The sequence below is a fragment of the Gavialis gangeticus genome, unplaced genomic scaffold (genome assembly GCF_001723915.1).
Source record: "Gavialis gangeticus isolate Ggan-Ray unplaced genomic scaffold, GavGan_comp1, whole genome shotgun sequence".
Lineage (NCBI taxonomy): Eukaryota > Metazoa > Chordata > Crocodylia > Gavialidae > Gavialis > Gavialis gangeticus.
This window is the reverse complement of record NW_017728996.1, coordinates 39,640,122-39,661,598: the sequence shown is the minus strand read 5'-3', so window position 1 is coordinate 39,661,598 and position 21,477 is coordinate 39,640,122. Positions and strand designations below refer to the sequence as shown.

Genomic DNA, 21,477 nt, shown 5'->3' with positions numbered 1-21,477 from the left:
CTCATCCATGCCTGCTGACTTAAATACATCCAGTCCATCCAAGTGACTCTGCACCAAGTCAGTGTTGACAGTTGGTGGGCCGGTGTCCCCCTGGTGCCCATCTAAGAACCCATTAGGAGACTTACATTGACCCCTGTTCAAGAACACTGAGGTAAAAAACATTGAATAGCTCAGCCTTGTCCCCCCATCTATCACTAATTGCTTCTTCTTGTTCAGTAGGGGTTCTATGCTGCCCTGCACCCTCCTTTTACTCCCTACATACCTAAAAGAAGACTTTTTGTTGTCTTTAATTTGTGTTGCCAGCCTCAGCTCTAGCTGCTTTGGCTTTTCTAACTGCCTCCCTGCAAGTGCAGGCCAAGTAGGTATACTCCTCCTTGGTAGTTTCTCCCTGCTTCCACTGCCTATATAACTTCTTTTTGTCCTTAGACTCTCCTGGATTTCCCTGTTCAGCCAAGGAGTTTTTTGGCTCCTTTTCCCTTGTACTGAGAGAGTCTCCCTCTGTACCCGAAGGATCGCTTCCTTTAGAAAACACCACCTTTCCTGGACTCCCATCTCACCAATACTCTTATCCTGCAGTGCGTCATTGACTAGACTCCTAAGCACACTGAAGTTAGCCTTCCTGAAGTCAAGCACTACTAGTTATTTTACCCACCCTATGCCATATGGTGAATTATTCTTAATAATCTATCTCCAGTACATTTATTTTATGCCATATACTAACTCTTAACAGTTAAGACACTTTTAATGTAATTGTAATGAAATGGTTATTGTTTGCAACCTAGAATAATTTATTCTTAAGGACACTTATTGATACAAAACTACCATAAATATTATATCTTCTACTGCAGACTTCTTCTGTATGTTTATTTACAATAGTGAATCATTAACAGAAAATAACTATCTTCTTACTTTTAAATCAGTGTTTATTAAAAAGCCTAATTTTAAAAGCAGGACCAGGTATCTCAAAAATATAGATAATTTCCCTGTGCTCTTACAAATTTGTTTTGCATGTGTACATTTTAAAATATATTTTATAGTGATTTGCAACAATGGTGTTGTGGGAAAATCATGGCCCGGACTTGTGCCGGATTTTAACCATTGCTCATCTTATTGGTGATGTTTCCAAAATCAGAAGAAGAAGGCAGAAAAAGTCTCCAGATGCAGATACTGATTGACCCACTATGAACTGTTCAGTGCATTACTCATTCTATCAGTTCCAAATTTTGTAACTGCCAGCTTTTCAAAAACAGCAGGAAGAACACACAAACTAACCAAACCATTAGCAACCACCTGCTTCCTTTTGTTTTTGAGCTTGCTCCTTGGCCTAAATCAAGAATATGCATTTGCCCCTTTATAACATGATCTAGAGCTCTAGCAGGCTGGCCCATTGAAGTCTGTGAGCCAGAAATGTCCTTGACACTGAAACTCTCTGTAGTTTAGCAAACTCAGTGATGGCCAGATTTGCAAAGGTATTTAGATGACAATCAGGATCTTTAGGAGCCCCAAATGTCTTTGAAAATCTGTCCCTTAACCGCTCCCTTGTCTCAGTTTCTTATTTCATAAAATGGACCATGTTGTTACAAGGGCAAACTAGTAAGTATTTTTTTAAGTGAAAAATATTTTGAAGTGGAAAGTTAAATAGTAGTATAGACCTTGAGCTAGATTCCTTTCTCATTTACTATCCTTTTCAACTTGGGCCAGGGACAGACATTACACATAAACCAGTTTAAGTGATAAGAAACTGGTTTAAACCTGTAACAGAACAGACGTTCAGTGCATATAAATCAGTTTGAAAATGGCTGAAACCGGTTTGAGGTAAACGTGGTAGAATGTAGCGTCAGACTTAACTGATTTGGGTCAAACCAGTTTACTCAATGTCTGTTCCAGACCCCTTGCTGGTTTAAGTTACACCAGACTCCCCCAGCATCCCGACATGCTCCCTGGGCTGAGTAGGGCTTTCTGTTCCACAGCAGAGCTGGCTCCTCCCCTCTGCTCCCTAGCTGGAGCTCAGCAGAGACTGCAGGCATCTGCCTGGCTTCCCCCTACTTCCCTGCTTCTCTCCCCACTCCCTGCTAAGCAGGGATTCCCTACCTTACACAGATACCCCTCAGCATTAGCTAGCAGACCACATGCTGGCTACGGTCCATGCTGTGGCAGATGGGACAAAAGTAGAATCAATGGATAGCTGGTAATGTCCCTCTGTTTTTTTCTTAATGGGATGATAAACACTGAATTAGGGGTGATAAATACTGTGTTATCAATTCCCTGCTGGGCTTCTCAGAAGGTGCGGGGGATTCCTCTCTAATTAGAGTGTCCTGCCAGGGCCTGGCCATGCCCCCCTCAGCTCAGCACCTTGGATGGGAAGGGAGGGCTGCTCTAGCCCCGCCCTGGCCTCTAGCCAGAGCCAATGCAGGCATGTGCCTGCATTTTTGGGATCTCTGTATAGTTACAGACTGATTCAGCCTAGCTAGGTTAGACTAACCTGCAAGGATTGAATCAATTCAGGCTCAGGCTTTTTGAATGTCTGTCCTTAGCCTTATAGAACTACTGATTGCAGCAGACTTAATCATGATTTGTATCAGTTGTGCTAAACCTCTCTGGCCCCAAAATCCAGATCCTGCAAAAAGGGCCAGTCCATAAGCTGGTTCCAGTATAGAGTTGGTCCACAGATATGATCTGGCTCTGGCACAACCCCACATACTAGATGTAGCCATAAAACCACCACATACTGGCAAAATCTGGGACATGGGATGATGTTATCTGGACCACAGAGCTCTCCATGGGTCCAGAAATCTGGCAGTGGTATAGAGCAATTAACACTGTTCCTCTGCTGCCGAATTCCTGGATCCTTGGGGAGCTCCAAGAGCCAAATGACAAAGCTCTGCAGGCCAGGTCCGCTCACAAGATGGAGGCTAAGCATCTGATGTACATTGCTTTGAGTTGTGAGGAAAATCAGGCATCAAAATATTCCATCTGATAAATTCTCCCACTGCTTGCATTTAGTCAGAAAGATAAAATATCTTTATGCTTTGAATTTTACTTTCCTAGAATATGTATTTTGTCTTTGTAGCACAAATAAAACATTTGTCATAGGAATATGTTGTTAATGAAAGGTATCTGCCTTCTATATAGATAAAGCCAATGATAGGTATGTTTAGAAATGAAGGCCCAGATTCACAAAGTTATGTATGAGCCTAACCAACATGTTAAAAACAGTGAGATATTAAAATCAGTGGGAGGGGGGCTCCTAAATACCCTTGTGAATTTGACCCTCATAAAAATTAATCCAAAGTGAAAACTATTCCAACAATCCTTGGGTTCGTTCTAAGTACATTTGGAGAATATTTTTGTTACACTTGCCCTACCTTCATTTCCTTTCGTAGCTACTGATGCTTACCTTTAACCTCTGGTATTATGAGTAGCAGAGGTGCTGAGTACAGGGGGGGCCTGAGGGCCCTGGCCCCCCTGTGGAAGTGGACTGTCACCTGAAATGTATAAAACTTTCCACATGTCCATCATCTTAGCCTCCCTCCCACCTCCCCGGCAAAAATAAAAGTTGGTACCTATGACAGATAGGCTTAATCAGGGAGAATGGCCTTGCAGTGGGCACTAAAACCCTTTAGTGTTATCCATCAGCTCTATACCCTCTTATTGTCTGTACTTTTAGCCTGCCCTATTTCATAGTATACAGTTTTAATAAACACTTCCTTTTTCAGGCCGTCTCAATTGGTGGTCCACAGTGTGTACAAGCTGCAAACGTCTTCTTCCATTGGCTACAACCGGTGATGGGAACTGTCTCTTACATGCTGCCTCATTAGGTAAGAGAGAGTCTGGATGTGCTGCTTGTGATACATGTAAGCTTTACTTTTCCCAACAAAAACAGGAGGAACGTCTTTTAGATGCAAAGTTTCTTTGTTGACAGGGTGCCTCAAGTATAATATACTCTACTGTTCTTGTTCTTCCACTCATAGCAATGCTTAGTAAAAAGATGCTAAAGCATAAATGTGGTTTTCTGTTTGTTCTTTGAAAAGGAACTGAAATAACAAGCTAACCCTTGTCTGTAAGGCTAGTGTATGGGCCCCTGTACACATGATGGTAAGGGTGCAATGGGATCCAGTGTTCAATCCACAGTCACACTACATGCTACACGTGCATGGCAGGAGGTGTGATTGTGGGATCACACATTAGATCCTGTCATGCCTTATGGCCAGTGCAGTGGGAACCTGATCTCAGGCTCCACCTGCACCAGCATGGAGCAAGTTCTGTGACCCCCTCAGCCCCCTCAGTTGAGGAGCGATCAGTGATGGTTGTAGCCCACACACCCTCAGCTCTGGAGGTTTCACACACCCTTGCACATCCATGGGACCTTGCTGCACATGCAAATTAAAATATGATAGCAGCCAGCTCTAAAGTTAGTACACATTTCCGAGCTCTAACTTTATGAGTAGGGACAGAACTTAGACACAAACCAGTTTAAGTGATCAGAAACTGGTTTAAACCTGTAACAGAATAGAAGTTCAGTGTACAAAATGGCTAAAAATAAAACTAGCTGAAACCTGGTTGGATGTAGTATCAGACTAAACTGATTTAGGTCAAACCAGTTAATGGAACTTGTGTCTCAGACACCTTCCTGGTTCAGGTTAACTCACAGTCCCCCAGCATCTCAGGATGCTTTGCAGCCCTGGGCTGTGCTGTATGCTCCAGCAGAACAGGGTAGGTCCCACCCCTCTTCTCCCTAGCTGGACCACTACCGCTGCTCTGGCTGGCTGAGAAGGGTGTGAGGGTGGGAAACCTGGTTCTAGACCCCAAGTAAGGTCTGCCTGGTGGGAGCAGAGCAGCCCCTTACAGGCTTTTTTCCCCACTTGCCGCTGGAGTGGGGAGGGGGCAGACCCTGGGCCTGACTGGCAGAATGAGGTGGGGGACAGGAGGCTTTAAGGAGCCCAGCTAGGGTGAGGGAGGCCCCAGGCTGGCAGGCTGAGGTGGAAGAGAAGGATGGAAGAGCAGACTTCAGCTGGAGCCCTGTGCAGGCTGGGGGAGGGGTTTAACCCCCCTCCCTCCCCTCCACTTCAGGGTGCTGAGTCAAGCCAATATCTGGCCACACACCCCCTCTCGAGCGGGGTAAAGGTCTGTTAAGGTCTGCTTCAGGCCTGCCAGATAGACCCATCTGGGGTCCTATGCAGGGTGAGGAGGGGGTTTAAACACCCCTCTCCTCCCCTCCACTAGCTAGGGGGTTTAAATCCCCTCCCCCATCAAACTCAGTGGGCTTGCCAGGACCTGGCCATGCCCCTCTCAGCTGGAGCAGGGAGTTGGGAAAAGCCCTGGAGCACTTCTCTCCCAGCTTGCCTCCAGCCTTCTGGCCACTGCAGAAGGGAAGACGCACGCTAACGCTCCCCAGCTTCTGGCCTGAGCCACCATAGACACATGGCTGCATTTCCAGAATCAGAAGTAAATATCTGTTCTCTTGCTTCTTGGTTCAGTCTGTGCAGTTTAGACTAATTTGCAAAGATTGAATGATTCAACCTCAGGCTTTTTTGACTGTCTGTACTTAGTCTATAGATGATTAGAGCTTTTAATGTCATAATAACTAGTTTACATGTGTAGCTTGTCTCAGGGTAGTTGCACAATTAACCAACTGATCGCACAATATCTGGAACATGTGGAAGGGGCCTGTGTTACCTATAATGGGTCCAGTCCTACAGCCTTGGTTCAGGCAAAATTCCTGTTGGCTTCAGGCTTACTATTTCATCATGAGGCTCATCTTCTCCTGATATTTGTAAACATTCATCTTGACACCAGTAAAAATTAAAATCTAAATATGCTTGATATATTCAGTCCTTTGAAAGGGCAACTACACGGGCAACAGAATTTAATGTAAGGTAGAACTTTTTTCCTGTGTGTTTGCAGTTGATTCAAGGACACCATAAACTTTCTACAAATGGCATCAAAGAAATACAACCTTGTGGTTCTACTGTTGGAAATTAGTATGTTGTTTATTTCCTGACAGTTATTTGGGAGCTGAAATTTCACACCAGTAGAACTTCAAAAGACATCTTCTTTTTAAAAAGTGTTTTTCTAGTCATGTAGAGGGGATCATTTTATTTTTGAAACAGAAGGCAAGTAAACAACGAAATAGATTTGAATCCTTGCAAGGTTCCTTCATTTGGCTTTCTTTATCTAATTTTACCTATGAGGGACTATTTATTATTTACAACAATTGGCTGGGGCCTTTTGACTTGCACACTTTGGAAGAAAGATATTTAATGTGGATGGCTGGCAATATGATAATTGAAACATGATTGCCTATGGGCACGTGTCGTGGTGAGATGTATGGCTCTTTTGTGTTGGAGTTCATTTGCTTAGGAAGACATTTTTTGTTATCTTAACAACAGTTTGAAAGCCTGTGGTTGTTTCTATTTTTAGACTCCTAATAATCATGAACACTGGTCTCTTTATTAGGACATGACTGCCAGAGGACATTTTTTATCATGCTGTGTGAAAGTGGAGGCCTGTGGGGTATCTGTCACTGTTTGAGATAGCCATAACTGCCTGTAGTTATCATTAGCGTTCTGATCTCTGCATGGTCAATTGTTAACTCTGCCGCTAAAATAAAGACCTGTGCATTGAGTGTTCAGTTCCTTGGCAAAGCTGAAGTAATGCAACACATATTATGAGACTAATGAGAACCTTAGTCATGTCTTTATCTGACTAGACTCTGTAAGAATTTCACACTGTTCTTCATTAGCCTTTTTATATTTTATTAGGGAATTTTCATTAGGGAATCCAGAAAATAATGAAAGGGAATTAGTGGTTATCAAGGAGAATTTTAACAAATGATTGATAATATATGCTGCTTTTGTTTTTAGAGCAGTGTTAACTTGTGTTTTCTGTAATAGTTTATTCTATATAAATACTGGATCTGTTTCACTCATGGCTTTTATTTTTTTTTATTTATTTGCTGTAGGGATGTGGGGTTTTCATGACAGGGATCTGGTATTACGTAAAGCACTCTACACTATGATGAGAAGTGGAGCTGAAAGGGAAGCACTGAAGAGAAGGTGGAGATGGCAGCAGACCCAACAGAATAAGGAGGTCAGTATGGCCTAAAAACAATTTAAACCAGTGTATAGCGGATGTCATTTTCATCCATTCCTCTGATGTTCCTTGTAAAAGCTTTTGCTTCTACCAGATTCTATATGCATTAATTTTTTTGCATGAAAATAGACCTTAAGCATGAAAGTCAGATGTGCAACTAAAGATATTAGTGTAGGCTAGTAAAACAAACATACGTAGTGTTGCACCATCCATGTTCAAGCCTTGTTTGGTACCAGGTAAAAATTCAGGTCTCCAAATATAACTATTTTTTACCTATGGAAAAAATATATAAAGGCATTAAAAGTCCAGGCTAAATCCAAAAAAAGAAGCTCTACGATAAAAATGAAAACTCCAGTAATCTCTGTGATCATGCCGAGAATGAAGAGCAGATATTGAAACACAGATTATCACCTGTAATCTTGAAGTAGTTTTAAGTTGGATCCTTCATACATTTTGCTGAAATAGGTCATGTCCAAACAGGGTTTGGAAAAACTGCATTTCAGAGTTCATTCTGCTCCTGTAGGTAAAGAGGACCCTTTCTGCTTCAGCCCCATTTTGCATTGGGATTAGATTTTTAAGGATTCTATAGTGCAGAGGTTGGAGGTTATTTGTAGTGAAAAGTGCCAAGGAACAAGTTAGGGTCCTGTGATTTCTGAAAATGTACCCGCTCCCCCCTTCTAAAGCTCCCATTGAATGAATGCTTTCAACACAAGATACATCCCTTCCCAGCAGCACACATCTTGGCACTCCAGGCAGCTGTATTAGAAGCAGAATCTGACCCCTTTTCAAGCTCTTCTCATATCACCAGTTCCTTCCCCATTTTCATATAGAACTCAAATTATGTGATGGTTTGCTTTGCACAAGGCCAGTTGTTACAAATAAACATTATTGTGATATGGTTTGTAGGGGTTTAAAATGTATCCTTTTTTTAACAAACATTCATAATGTTAAATAAACAGATTTCTTTTCAGCAGAAATTAATTCTGCATGCGACTCCTTTGGACCAATGTTGCTGGGATCTGTTGGCATTGCTTCACTATCTGGGTAGCAGAACTGAATTTCTTCAGCATCCGTTCTCAGTGCAAACTATTAAAAGACAAAAAACTGTAGCAAATTGGATAAGAATTTGAGTAAGAGATAGCACCTTTGAAGACAACAATAGCTAATCTGTCTCAAAGCCCTGGTGTTCTGTTTCTCAGTTAATCCCTCTATTCTCTCAGTATGAGAATTGGTGCTTCCATTAGTGGTAGATACAGTGGAATGAATAAAATAATTAATTTCCTAAATACTCCAGCATGAATGCTAACCCTACACAACCAGATGAATGTGGCTAAACAATTGCAGCTGATATTAATGCTATTCATATATATATATACACACACACACACACACAGAGAAATGAATATATTCTCAGATAATGATTGCTAATGAGAGTGGGTGTACCAAAATATGAGCACTAACAAAAATCTAACTCGCATTTGCTGTCTCAAAGCTGTTTGAGTAATCATTGGCTGGGTCGTCTTTGTTCTGCTTGAAAACACAAAGGAACTAAAGCCACCTGTCTGCTCTTTATGTCTTTGGAAATATTCTGCTTCAATCACCTAAAGGAGGAGTGGGAAGTAATTGCAAGTACTACAATGAAGGAGGGTACATATGTGGTTTGCTAGCAGCTCTCCCAGCCCCATCATAGCTTCAGGATGAGAGCAAAGTTCTACAATAACACTGGAAGCTGAGAAACAAAACATCAGAAATTTCACATATGAGATAACTGAATTTCGACAGGAAAAATGTTGCGTATGTATTTGTGCAGGAGCAAGTTTAAAGCCTCCTGAAAAAAAAATTAAAAAACATCTTATCTGTGTGTGTTCTAATAACATGTTGCTCTTCATCTTCAAGAAGTAAATTATATTGTCATAATGGTTCAAAGCAATTGAACTTATGTATTCAAATAGCACCTGGTGTGAACTACAGTATTGTTTCGCGTGTCATGGTGTCTAGTAGGTGATATATATTATATTTTGTACTGTTGTATCCTACAATACTTGCTCTTCTTTCTCCTAGTCGGGTTTAGTTTACACAGAAGAAGAGTGGGAACGGGAATGGAATGAACTTCTTAAGCTGGCTTCAAGTGAACCTCGCACCCATTTTAGCAAAAATGGAGGTACTGGTGGTGGGTAAGTTTGGATTGTAACAAATTTTTATAGCTTCTTATTCCAGCATGAAGGATCTATTCCTTATTCAACCAGTATGTGTCCTAGAATTTGAAAAAGCTCATGGGGTATTTGTGGCACTTTTAACTCGTTTATTTGGTACAATAGAATCCCATTATCTACTCATTCTGTAATAATGCTCAGCATTTCATTGCAATCTCTTATTACAAATAACAAGTTGGGCAAGTAGTTCAGAGACAGATTTCTCAGCAACTATGCAGAAGAACCAGAATTCTACACATTCCAATTTTTTGCTTTTTGGAGGTAATATAGAGGCAATCATGCTGATCCTGAAAGAGATGGAGGGGTGCCTCACATCCTCAGAATGACCCTCCACCTCATTAAACATCAGCTAAAAGGATAGCTTTTACTGAGGTGTTGGAGGTGAAGCACAGAAGTAGGGGAAGGTAGAAAAACAAGGTGCCAATGACTTCATCAAAACCACACTGTAGTTTTAGGAGATTGTCAGGAAGGACCCACAAATTATATTTTTCACTGTTTCTTATTTCATATTCTTAATGATAAAAACATACAGAAACAGGTTTATTCAAAATTCTGTGCTGCCAGATTAGGGTCATAGACCATGAATGTTGTAGACTTTCAACTATATGAGAAGTAGATGAAGCAGGTCATGGCTAGATCTGTAGGTCATAGAAGTATTGTAGGTCATTGACACAGGTGTGGAGAAGTGAAGCTTGTGGCATTAACCTGGAGCAAAGCACATTGTGGCAAAATGAACAGGCTGTGCATTTAAAAATGTGAAAGACAGGCTGTGCTTTCACAGGCAGGCATTTTAAAGCATGAGAAAATGGCCAGTTCATTTAAGGGTAAATTGACTACCTTTATGGGAAAACTAAACTTCTTTTAGGTTTGCATCTTTAGAGTTTGCAGCTTTTAAAAATCATGATAGCATGTCTTCTTCAAAGAACTATTGGAAGTTTCCCAGTCACAGACCCTGGTTCTCATGTGGGACTTCAATCACCCTGACATCTGCTAGGAGACCAATACAGCAGTGTGAAGGCAATCCAGCAAGTTTTTCGAGACTACTAGAGACAACTTCATAGTGCAAGTGGTGGAGCAGCCAACTAGAGGCCATGGTCTTCTTGACCTGCGCCCATAAACAGGGAAGAATTGGTGGGGATTGTAATAGTGGATGGCAACTTGGGCAGCAGTGACCATGAGACAATTTTGTTCAGGTTCCTCAGGAAAGGAAAGATGGAGAGCAGTAAAGTAAGGACCCTGGACTTCATAAAATCAGATTTCAACTTGCTCAGAGAACTCATGGGCAGGATCCCCTGGGAAGCCAGTGTGAGGGAGAGAAGAGTCCAAGAGAACTGGCTGTACTTCAAAGAAGCTTTACTGAGAGTGCAGGAACAAACCATCCTAACATGCAGGAAGACTAGCAAGTATGGCAGAAGACTAGCTTGGCTTAGCAGGGAACTGTTCAGTGAAGTAAGTCACAAAAAGAAAGCTTATAAGAAGGGGAAACTTGGACAAATAAATAGGGAGGAGTATAAGAGCATTGCTCGGGCATTCATGGACAAAATCAGGAAGGCCAAAGTGCAGCTGGAGTTGCAACTAGTAAGGGATGTGAAGGGTAACAAGAAGGATTTCTACAGGTATGTTGGTAGCACGAGGAGGATCAGGGAAAGTGTGGGTCCCTTACTGAATGGGGGAGGCAACCTTGTGACAAAGAATGCAGAAAAGGCTGAAGTACTCAATGCCGCCTTTACCTCAGTCTTCACAGGCAAGGTCAGCTTCCAGACTGATGAACTAGGCAGCACAGTTTGGGGAAGAGGTAAGCAGTCAACAGTGGCGAAAGAACAGGAGTTGGCTGATGAAATTGCAGAGCCATTGGCCATCATTTTTGAAAAATCGTGGTGATCAGGGGAGGTCCAAAATGATAGGAAAAGGACAAAAATAGTGCCCATATTTAAGAAAGAGAAAAAGGAGGATCCAGGGAAGAGCATTCCAGTCAACCTCACTTCAGTCCCTTGGAAAAATCATGGAGCAGATTCTCAAGGAATCCATTTCTAAGGATCTGGAGAAGAAGGTGATTAGGAACAGTCAGCACGGATTCACTAAGGGCAAGTCATGTCTAACCAACCTGATTGCCTTCTATGACAAGGTGACGGACTCTGTGGATGCAAGGAGACCAATGGATGAGATAAACAGGAGACTCTCGCTGTTCGTGGGGGATACGTTCCCCGCAAATGGTGAAATCAGTGAATACTGACGGGGTTCCCCATCAGACTCCACAGATGTGCCCTGCTTCCCCCCCGCCATTGTTCATGGTGCTCCCCTGCAGCACCTGGGGACCAACCTCTTCTCCCTGAGCACTGTTGTGGCTGCTCCAAGCACCACCATGGCTGCCTCCAGGGGAAAAGGTGCCACTACCGCTGCCTCCATCCATATCCCTGGCACTCGCTCTCTGCCCGCCTCCCATCTCTGCCCTCCCCTGCAAATATTTAAATCCATGAATCCAGAGTTCACGAATAGCGAGGGTTTCCTGTACCATGATTTTAGTGAGGCTTTTGATATGGTTTCCCACAATAGTACGGGCTGGATGAATGGGCTGTAAAGTGGATAGAAAACTGGCTGGAGCACTGGGCTCAGAGGGTAGTAATCAATGGCTTGATGTCTAGTTGGCAACTGGTATCAAGCGGAGTGCCCCAGGGGTTGGTTCTGGGGCTGATTTTATTCAGTGTCTTCATGAACGACCTGGAAGATGGCATAGAGTGTGCCCTCAGCAAGTTTGCAGGTGATACCATGCTGGGGGCAGTAGTAGATATGTTGGAGGGTAGAGCTAGGATTCAGAGTGACCTAGACAAATTGGAGGATTGGGCCAAAAGAAATCTCATGGGACGTGTCCACACATGCAAGCACGTGCACTTGCAGCAACTCAAATAGAATCAGTGCAAATTTGAGCCAGGGCTTTTTGCCTCAGTCCACATGCCCGGACATGCACTTTGTTGTGGAGCAAATTGTGCCACTTAGGGCAAAATAACCCTGCTCGTCTCCTCTTGGATCTGCAGCCAGGGGAAGCTAGAGCCTGGGGCCAGCATCTGTGCTGGCCCCAGAAGTATAAAAACCTGCCCTGGCCAGCAGCTCAGGGCTGCTTGCCCTCGGGAACTTCTGAGGCCCAGCCACTTGGTATCTGGGGACATAGCCCCTTGTGCCAGCTAAACCGCTGAAGCAGCATCCCAAATTCACTTTTTAAAATAACCCAAAGTCCACATTCTTCCACAATTAGAACAAACAGAGGGATTGATCAGATGGGCAATGTTTTATTGCCATATTTACCATGTTAAAGCAATTTGGAAGCCTACCAGTGTCTCTAGCATCATAATAAAATAAATTGTAAATATCTATATGTTTTAATGTTTGCTTTTGGTTTCCTTATCACGTGGTGGGTGTGTAATGGGAGGATTGTGGGGTTTGCAGAAGAGAGATGGGAAGGGGAGTGGGGGGATGTGGGTGGGTATGGAAAAATGTGGGGGGATGCAGGTTAGTGTGTGAGTACATGTGGGGGGATTGTGGGTGTGGGAGCTACTTAGGAGGGGTGGGTCCCCTGCCCCCCACAGGGCAACAGGACAGAGCCTCCCCACACAGCACATGGACTACCCTGCCTGCAGTGTCCCAGCCCCCCTGTCCACCAGGGGCTAAAGCCCCCTCCCAGCCCCCACACTGGTCTCCAGCCCCCTGCTCATTCCCCTGCTGGTCTCCAGCCTTGGGAGGCTGGAGATGAGCAGGAGGCTAGAGAGAGCCAGGAAAATGAGCAGGAGGCTGGAGACAGCAGGGGAAGTCTCCAGCTCATCTCCAGCGGCTCGTCTCCAGCCTCCTGTTCCTTCTCCTGCTCGTCTCCGGCCTCCTGCTCATTCTCCTGCTTGTCTCCAGCTCCCTGCTTGTTCCCCTGCTCATCTCTAGCCTCAGAGGCTGCTGCGCCTGCCAGTGAGTTTGGAGGGGCTGAGAGAATGGGCGGAGGGCAGGGGGAATGAGCGAGGGGTGGGGAGAATGAATGGGGAGCTGGGAGAATGAACTAGGGCTGGGTCTTAGCAGGGCCTCCCCCATGGTCCCTTCCCCCCTCTTCTCCAGCCCCCTAATCCCTTACTTACCTGTCACGAAGCTTGGTCCAGATCCCTGCAGCTTGTACCACTGCCTGCCCTGCATAGGCAGGCAGCGTGCTTCAGCACCAGGGGAAGGGCCAGCCGCAGAGACACTCTGGCTGGTTACCAGAGCCTCTTTGTGGAGGACTGAGCCTCTGGTTGCCTCAAGGCATGGTCTGGGACCATGCCCTGCCCCATGTTTTCCCCCAGGGTATTGTGCACCTCCTGGATATCCAGGGGTTTAATTTTTCCCTTGTGCTACAAATTTGCAGTGCAGGGAATGGTTTTTTTGTTCCTGGACATCCCTCATGCAGTGTCTCAAAGGGCTTCAAGATGCTGCGAGAGACACGTGCACACTTGTCCTTGTTGAACCTCATGGGCGCATCCAGACAAGTGCGAAGTCCTGCACTTAGAATGAAACAATCCTATGAATCAGTACAGGCTGGGGGCTGCCTGGCTGGGCAGCAGCTCTGCCGAAAAGGACCTGGGGGTTACACTGGACAATAAGCTGAATATGAGTTAACAGTGTGCCCTTGTTGCAAAGAAGCTAGCAGCATACTAGGCTGCACCAGCAGGGGTGTTGCCAGCAGTTCAAAGAAAGTGATCATCTTCCTCTGTTTGGCACTGGTGAGGACACATCTGGAGTACTGTGTTCAGTTTTGGACCCCCCACTACAGAAAGGATGTGGACAAATTAGAGAGAGTCCAGCTGAGGGCAACAAAAAATGATGAGCCAGCTTGGGAACACAATTTATGAGAAAAGACCAAGGGAACTGGGTTTTCTTAGTCCAGACATGAGGCGACGGAGAGGTGATTTAATAGCAGCCTTCAGCTACCTGAAGAGGGGTTTGAAAGAGGATGGAGCCTCACTGTTCTCAGTGGTGGCAGATGACAGAACGAGGAGCAATGGTCTCAAGCTGCAGCAAGGGAAGTTTTAGTTGGATATTAGAAAGAATTTTCACACAGGAAGGTAGTAAAACACTGGAACAGATTACCCAGAGAGGTTGTGGAATCTCCATCCTTAGAGTTCTTAAAGACCCGGCTAGACAAAGCTTTGGTTGGGATGATCTAGTTGGGGGTGGTCCTGCTTTGAGCAGAGGGTTGGACTGGATAACCTCCTGAGGTCCCTTCCAACCTTAATTTTCTGTGATTGTATGATTCTATGACTTGCCATGGGTTAATGCATTTGTGTGTCTGTGACCATACAGTGGTCTGATGAGATGTCAAGCCTGGAGGAAGTTAGCTAACAGTGATTGTCCTGGAGGTCTTAAATGTTTATAGAGATTACTTGGACACAAATAAGATTAACTGTATCCAAAGACGGTATAGGACGTTAGTAACGGGGTGATGTTTACTAAAATAAGGACCCTGTTCTTGCCCCATGGACCAGCCTCAGAACCCAGGGTTACTGGAGGATACACAGGCCATGAACATCTTTGGTTTGGGGAAAGAAAATGAGAGAGAAATTAACTCATTACAACCATGTGCTATCACACACTGTAATACAACAGTGTATTTTTACAGAGCATATCAGACTTGAAACCTAATTGTGGTCAGAAGGCAATTGGCTTGCAGAAGATATACATCAGGATTCAGGGCAGGATTTCATCATAAAGGTTTGGAGTAACAAATCAGTGGTGTCATGACGACAAGCCATGTTCTAAAACACCCAAATCTATTTTTTTAGCAGAAGAGGAAAAAAAGAAAAAAGAAAAAAATATATATTAGGAGTAACAAAGTGCAGTGAAAATCTTCAGAGAGAATTATTAGATGATGGTTTCTCCAATTAGAAGCAATTTGCTATTCTTTGTGCTAAAGTAAACAGCAGAACAGTTCCTAGAGGCAACAAGAGGTGAGCTCAGGGCATGTATATCTAGTTTTAAGATGACCAGTATTATGTGATTTCCATATCTATTACTCTGGATTTGACCTGCAATAGTAGGAAAAGTTGTAGCTACTTTGATTTGATTAAACTTCGTAGATTGTAGAATTAAACTCTTTTGCAGTAACTAGTCATCCAGCCATTACACTTTAAAATGTCAGGCAATTAAACTAGGTACAGCCTTCATGTTTCGGTTTGTCAATATAACTGAATTATATAGGATAGCTCCTTAAGTATATTTCAATTAAATAAACTTATTGTAATAGGTATTTTGGCAACAAGGCCTATGGTAGGACTTAATCCTGTTGAATTTACTGATAGTATTTACTTAGTTTAAGCAAAAAAACAGGTTTCAGAAAAAATATGGAGAATAAATTATTTTGCAAAGTATTTGACCAAGAAAATTAAATGATACCTTTGAACAATATTGGTTTCCTTCTAGATTTGGTTAGTATGTAACATGAAGCAGCACTGAAAGCTCGGTCTCAGTGAAGTTCTCCATGCAGTAAAGTATCATTTTAATTGCAATAGAGCAGCCCTAAGAACACAAGAACTTTATTTTTCATTCATAAATAAGGTATTATAACTGAAGTCGGCTGTTGTCTCTTCATTCTTTTCTCTGGTTACTCTTGCCCCGCAAGAGAAAATTGTATGTTACAGGTAATTATACAATATGGAGGCATAAACCACAGTAAGGGTAAAAAAGGTCTTTAGAAAAAGTCTTTTAACTGTGCGGTACTGTGCTGCAACAGAATGTGGTATTTTTGCAGCATTTTTAACTTGTTTATGATAGAAGCAAGAAATTCCTTGGAACAGTCTTTTCTTTTTCTATTTTTCTGTTGTATTTTTGATGTTTTGTTTGTTTCTTTGGCAACTTGCTTACTGGCCATGCTTATCTCATTTTTTTCTTACTTAGAATATATCAGGTAGTTATTTTTACTCTTTATCTCCTTTTTGTGTTGAGAGACAGAGATACATATCCTATAAATTTGCTGTAATATTTTTTTAAAAATTCACTTCACATTTCTACTATATTCAGCTATTCATCAGTTCTCACAACCTCATTCTGTCTTCCTCATGCTGTATTTTATGAAGTGCACAGCTTCAGTGTGTTCCAATTAGAGATCTCCTGAAATGGAAGTGGTTGCATATGCCAGAGGCAGCCAGCCCTTTGAAAAAAAAATCTCTTTTTAGCTCCTTGCTAAGAAAACGTAGTTGAAAAGAAAAAAAGTCTGATATTATTTGTTAAGTCTTGTATAATTAGTTTACATTGGAGTTACATGTTTTAAGTGTGCGTGGCGTTTCTGCTATGGGGGAGGGGAAGCGGCAGTGGGAAATGATTGACAAATCAGATGAAAATTATTAGTGTAAGATTCCTGTTAAGAGAATAATGAGGACTAAACACTTCAGTCATTTCAAAGAATATTGCTTCAGTAAATGTTTGAGTTTTTCCAGGTTGCCATCCTAAATGCACTTTTCCTTAGAGTGTAGCCCCTACCTAAGAAAATAACATTTCAAAGAATATTGTTTTTGAGTGACAATGTAAGTACATGTAGGAGTTATTTATTAAGCTTAAAAAATTAAAAATCACCTTTGAATTGTAGATGCAGCAGAACAACTTGAAACATTAAAAGATATGTGTCTGTTGAAAGAAGCTCAGTAACAAACATAAATTGTGAAATATGGCGCCTTACCCACTAGTGAGTGAGTTTTTGTGTGATTGAAATTAACGTGTATGAAATCTACAGTTGTCGACCTCAACCAGTTTCTTTGAGAACCTTTTTTCTGTGAGAGCAAATGCTGAGGAAGACAGAAGGGACGGGAAAATAGAGAATAGAGCGAAGCTGCAGCTTGAGTTCTTGACCCTTATAAATTGAATTCTGCAGTCAGTTTAAATAGGTTAATTAACAATGAAGAAGTCATTGTTTCACAATTGACTTGCATACCTCATCAATATTGGCAAAGTAAATCTCAGACTACCAGAATTGTTTCATTTATGTTCATCTCCAGCCAAAAGCAGTGCTATTGAATTGAAAAGCCGTAAGAACTGTTTTGGTTTAAGGGAAAAAATAGTCCATGCTTTATTTTTTTAAAAGGACCTAGCCATTACTTTTTATTTGCCCTGTCTTCAAAGTATCTTCCAGAGCCTCATAGCCATTTTATAGAATATTTTCAGTCAAAGGAGCTAAGAAGCCTGTGGTAGTAACTAGTCTTATTCATTGTTAAGGCATCCCCTTCCTAGGGAAGATAATGGAGCCAACCAAATGATAGATGTCATGTGCCTGTACAAATGAAGCTAAAAGGATGGAACCATTTATTTCAACATTTTTGTCCATCCATGACTCAAGTAGATGTATATCAAAGGTTGTTTTTGTAGGTAGATGATAATTTATCTTTAAAGCTAAGAGGAAGATAAACTTCCTTGATATTTTGATGTATTCCCTTGTGTCATCTTAAACTCAGAAACAGAAGGGAGATGGGGAAAATCAGGCATCTAGTTAAACATAGATGACTCAAACTTTAAAGCCTCCTAAGTTATAGCAAAAGAGTACATTTCAACATACGAAATGTTACTAAGGTTCCTGATAGCTTAGTTAAAGTAAAGGTGCAATGGGATCTGATGTGGGTTCCTCACAATTGTGCATCCTGCCCTTCTACATGTACATGGCATGAGGCACAGTTGTGAGTTCCTGCATCAAATCCCATATTGCCGTGCAGAAGGATCCCAATTCAGGGCTTTCCCCCGCACTGACAAGTAGCAAGCATGGCTCCCCAATCAGAGCTCCCAGCCACGGGAATGCATCATATGCTCCGATGGCTGGGAGCTCTAGTCAGATGATGGTGCAGGCTCTGATCAGCTGATGGGGGCTCCCAGCCCCAGGAATGCATGGAGCACACTTTAGATTCTGGAAATGCAGTCGCATGCCTGCAGTGACCCAGGCCAGAAGCTGGGCATGCTAGAGCACGCCGCACTGCTTGGGATGGAAAAGAAAGCTTGGGCCAAAGCTAGCCCACCCACCTGTGAAAGAGGGGGGTGCAAAGCATCCTGGGATGCTGGAAGACTGCAAGTTAACTTGAATCTGGAGGGAATTTGAGACAGAAGTTCAATAAATTGAGTTAACATAAATCAGTTAAGTCTGATACTACATCCATGCAGGTTTATCTTAAACTCGTTTTGGCCATTTTGAAAGTGGTTTATATGCACTCAACTACTGCTGTGTTCAATTTGTTCTGAGTTTCCAATCACTTATACTTACGTGTAATTTCTGTCCCTAGCCTTGTTGATGAGGTTTTTGATGCAATGCTTTCCTTTAATAATAAGCAGCCTTTATGTAATGCTTTACACCTTTTCAAAGTGGCATTAATGAGTCCTTGCAGTACCCCTTAGAGGCAGGTAGACCATAGAAAGCCATTTAGCAAAGATGTTCCTTTGAAATTATTTAGATTTTAGGTGATAAGGTATATTTCTCCTTGACTAGTTCAGTGAAATAAACAGGAATCTGTGGAAAAAGAACCGTGTTAGGACAACAATGAATAGATTTTAGAATATCAGTGAAAAACAGTGTACTGTTGGTGTGGGGTGTATTATTAGAGACTGATTCTCAGTTGACTTAAACTATATTTCAACTTAATGTAACCTAAGAACAGTTACATAAACATGGTTGGTTAACATAACTCCGGTGCAGTTCAGTTTGAAATGGGATCTCTTGGTATCATAAACACTTAAGTTACATGGAACACAGCAAATCTGAGCAAAAATGCTGGATGAAACTGGCTTATGACTTCAAAATATAGAGTGTATATGGAGAAGATGCTGCCCCATATCTGACAAACTCCTGTTGTACTATAGATATTTAATTGATTACAGAATGCAGTATGCAAGGAGCACACATTCATATACAAAAAAGCACAAGCACAAAACCTCATTCAAGTAACATAATGTGCAAGAGTTTAATATAGATATAAGCATCTCTGTTGCTATGTGTTTTCCTAATCATCCCTCTCACACTTTTTCTAATAAAGAGAAATTAGTCTCGTCTCAAACAGAACAAACATGGCTATGCAACTGAAAGATCATAAATCTACATCAATCAGCATTGTACAGTGAATTTCTCTCACACACTCAGCCCACTTACATATTTCAACTCAGTTCAATTCAGTTCAATTTATTAAGGATTCTGGCTAAATGCCATGCTCCCAAAAACAGCATAACAAATATACGACCATAATATAAATAAGTTTGAACAAAGTATCCAGACTACAAATATTATATACCACTTGCATGTTTTTCCTAATAGAATTACTTGAATTAGGTATGGAAAACACAAGGAGGAAATACATTTATTTCCCATGTACAAATAATGTATTGTGTTTAATTCTGGGCTAGAAATAAGTTAATTGCTGAAATGCTATTAAAACCCGGTAGTGTGCTTTTCTGAGACCTAATTACTGCTCACCTTTCAGGCTGAAATGTGTGACTGGAAATAGGCCTCCTACAGACATTTAGGGTATATGTACATATGCTGTGACATGTTCTAATTAGAACATGTCAGAACAGCCTTGATTAAGCAAGTTTCCTGGAGTATTCTCATTGGAATGCTCCAGTGTGCTGCAACATCATGTGTATTCAGCGTCCCGCATTTCAAAATGGCAGTGGGAGCACTTTAACTAAAACTCGTTGAACGAGCTTTAGGTAAAGTGCCCCTGCAGTCATTGATGAAATGTGGGATGATGCATGATGCTGTGACGTTTTAATTAGAGTGGCTGTGTGGGAGCGGCTCTAATTAAACCACCCTCCTCTGCCCCAGAGCACATGTATAGACACCATTAGTTTCTTCTGGGAGAAACTACCTTATGAGGATTTATTCCTGCCAAAGGGGTGATTCTCCTAACCTCGTTTTTCTCTAAGCAAGAACCATGGGTGTGACACAATTGTTGGAAAATGTTGGAAGGCTGTGAACATGAGAGAGTAAAAAGATTTCAATCAGTAGTAGCAATAGGAAATTAAGAGATGGAAACTATGAATTGTATATCAGTAAAAAAAAAAAAAAAAAATCCTAAAAGTGAGGTTGAGTAGCTTGAAAAATAAATATGTGTTTCCATTGCTTACAGGAGTTATAAATGGTAGGAACTGTCCTTTAAGGAACAGTCTTACACAGTTACAATGATGGACAAGGTAACCGTTGAGTTTGAGGTTTATATATTACAGCCCCTTTATATAAATCTGTTCCTCATATATTTAAATTCTGCTGGTGCTCCTTGAATAGGATAACAAGATTTTCTGTTAATATTTTCAGGGGAACTGATGCCATCAGGACTATGGGAAGGTGACAGTATTTGCTCCATACATTCTAACAGTGCCCACACATTGCACACAATTATTTTCTTCTGACAAATGTAATATAATGAACATTAATAATAAAAACTCCACACATTCATTTCTAAGTTTGAATTAGAAACGTATCTGAATCACTCTGGGGAGCTGATGAGTCAAGTTTCCTCTGGGAAGAAATGGGTGAGTGGGAGCCAAAGAAGTAAGATTTGTGAGTGAAGAGTAAACTTTCCTTTTCAAAATTGTCTATTATGCCTCATATGCATTAGAGAACATATACTGACTGAATATTTGTTTATTTTTTCATTTGTTAACTTTGAGATATTTATAGATTTTTCTCTTCTCATTCTTTATAAAAATCTGAAATTAATTTGTTTAAAGTCAGAGCAATATAACCTGAAGTAGTGGGAGGGTTTACTGCATTTCTCCTTAGTATTTAAATGGGACCTCATTTTCCATTAATGGGTGAAATGCTGTATTTTGCAATCTTCTAATTTTAATATCAAACTCGGACAGCAATGTGAATATGAGCCAGTAGTGGTGGTCCCACATGTCACGTTAGTCATTCTTCAACAAAGCCTATTGCTTTATAGTAGGGGTGCTAGACCTCCAACCCAGGGGCAGGCAATTATTTTGGCTGAGGGCCACTTAATGAGTTTTGGTGAGCTGTCGAGGGCCGTAAGGGTGGCCCTGCCCCTTGATGGGTGCCCTGCCTCCTGGTTGCCATTTTGGGACTGGAAGTCTCAGACCCTAACCCCTGCCCTTTGCTTCCAGAAGTCCCTCCCTTTGCCTCGGAAGTACTCTGTTTGGGAAAGGGGTTTGCCATCTTGGAATTGGAAACCCCTCCCCCCCCCCC

General features: G+C 42.0%; 1 protein-coding gene across 2 annotated transcripts in view; it reads left to right on the top strand.

Moving 5' to 3' along the window:
* Window positions 1-21,477, top strand: part of OTUD7A (OTU deubiquitinase 7A) — a 224,118-nt gene that overhangs the window by 132,349 nt on the left and 70,292 nt on the right. For both annotated transcript variants that reach the window (XM_019504354.1, XM_019504355.1), the window contains exons 6-8: window positions 3,717-3,818; window positions 6,962-7,089; window positions 9,154-9,266. In XM_019504354.1, coding sequence (XP_019359899.1) covers window positions 3,717-3,818; window positions 6,962-7,089; window positions 9,154-9,266 — 343 coding nt within the window. The remainder of the gene's footprint in view (window positions 1-3,716; window positions 3,819-6,961; window positions 7,090-9,153; window positions 9,267-21,477) is intronic.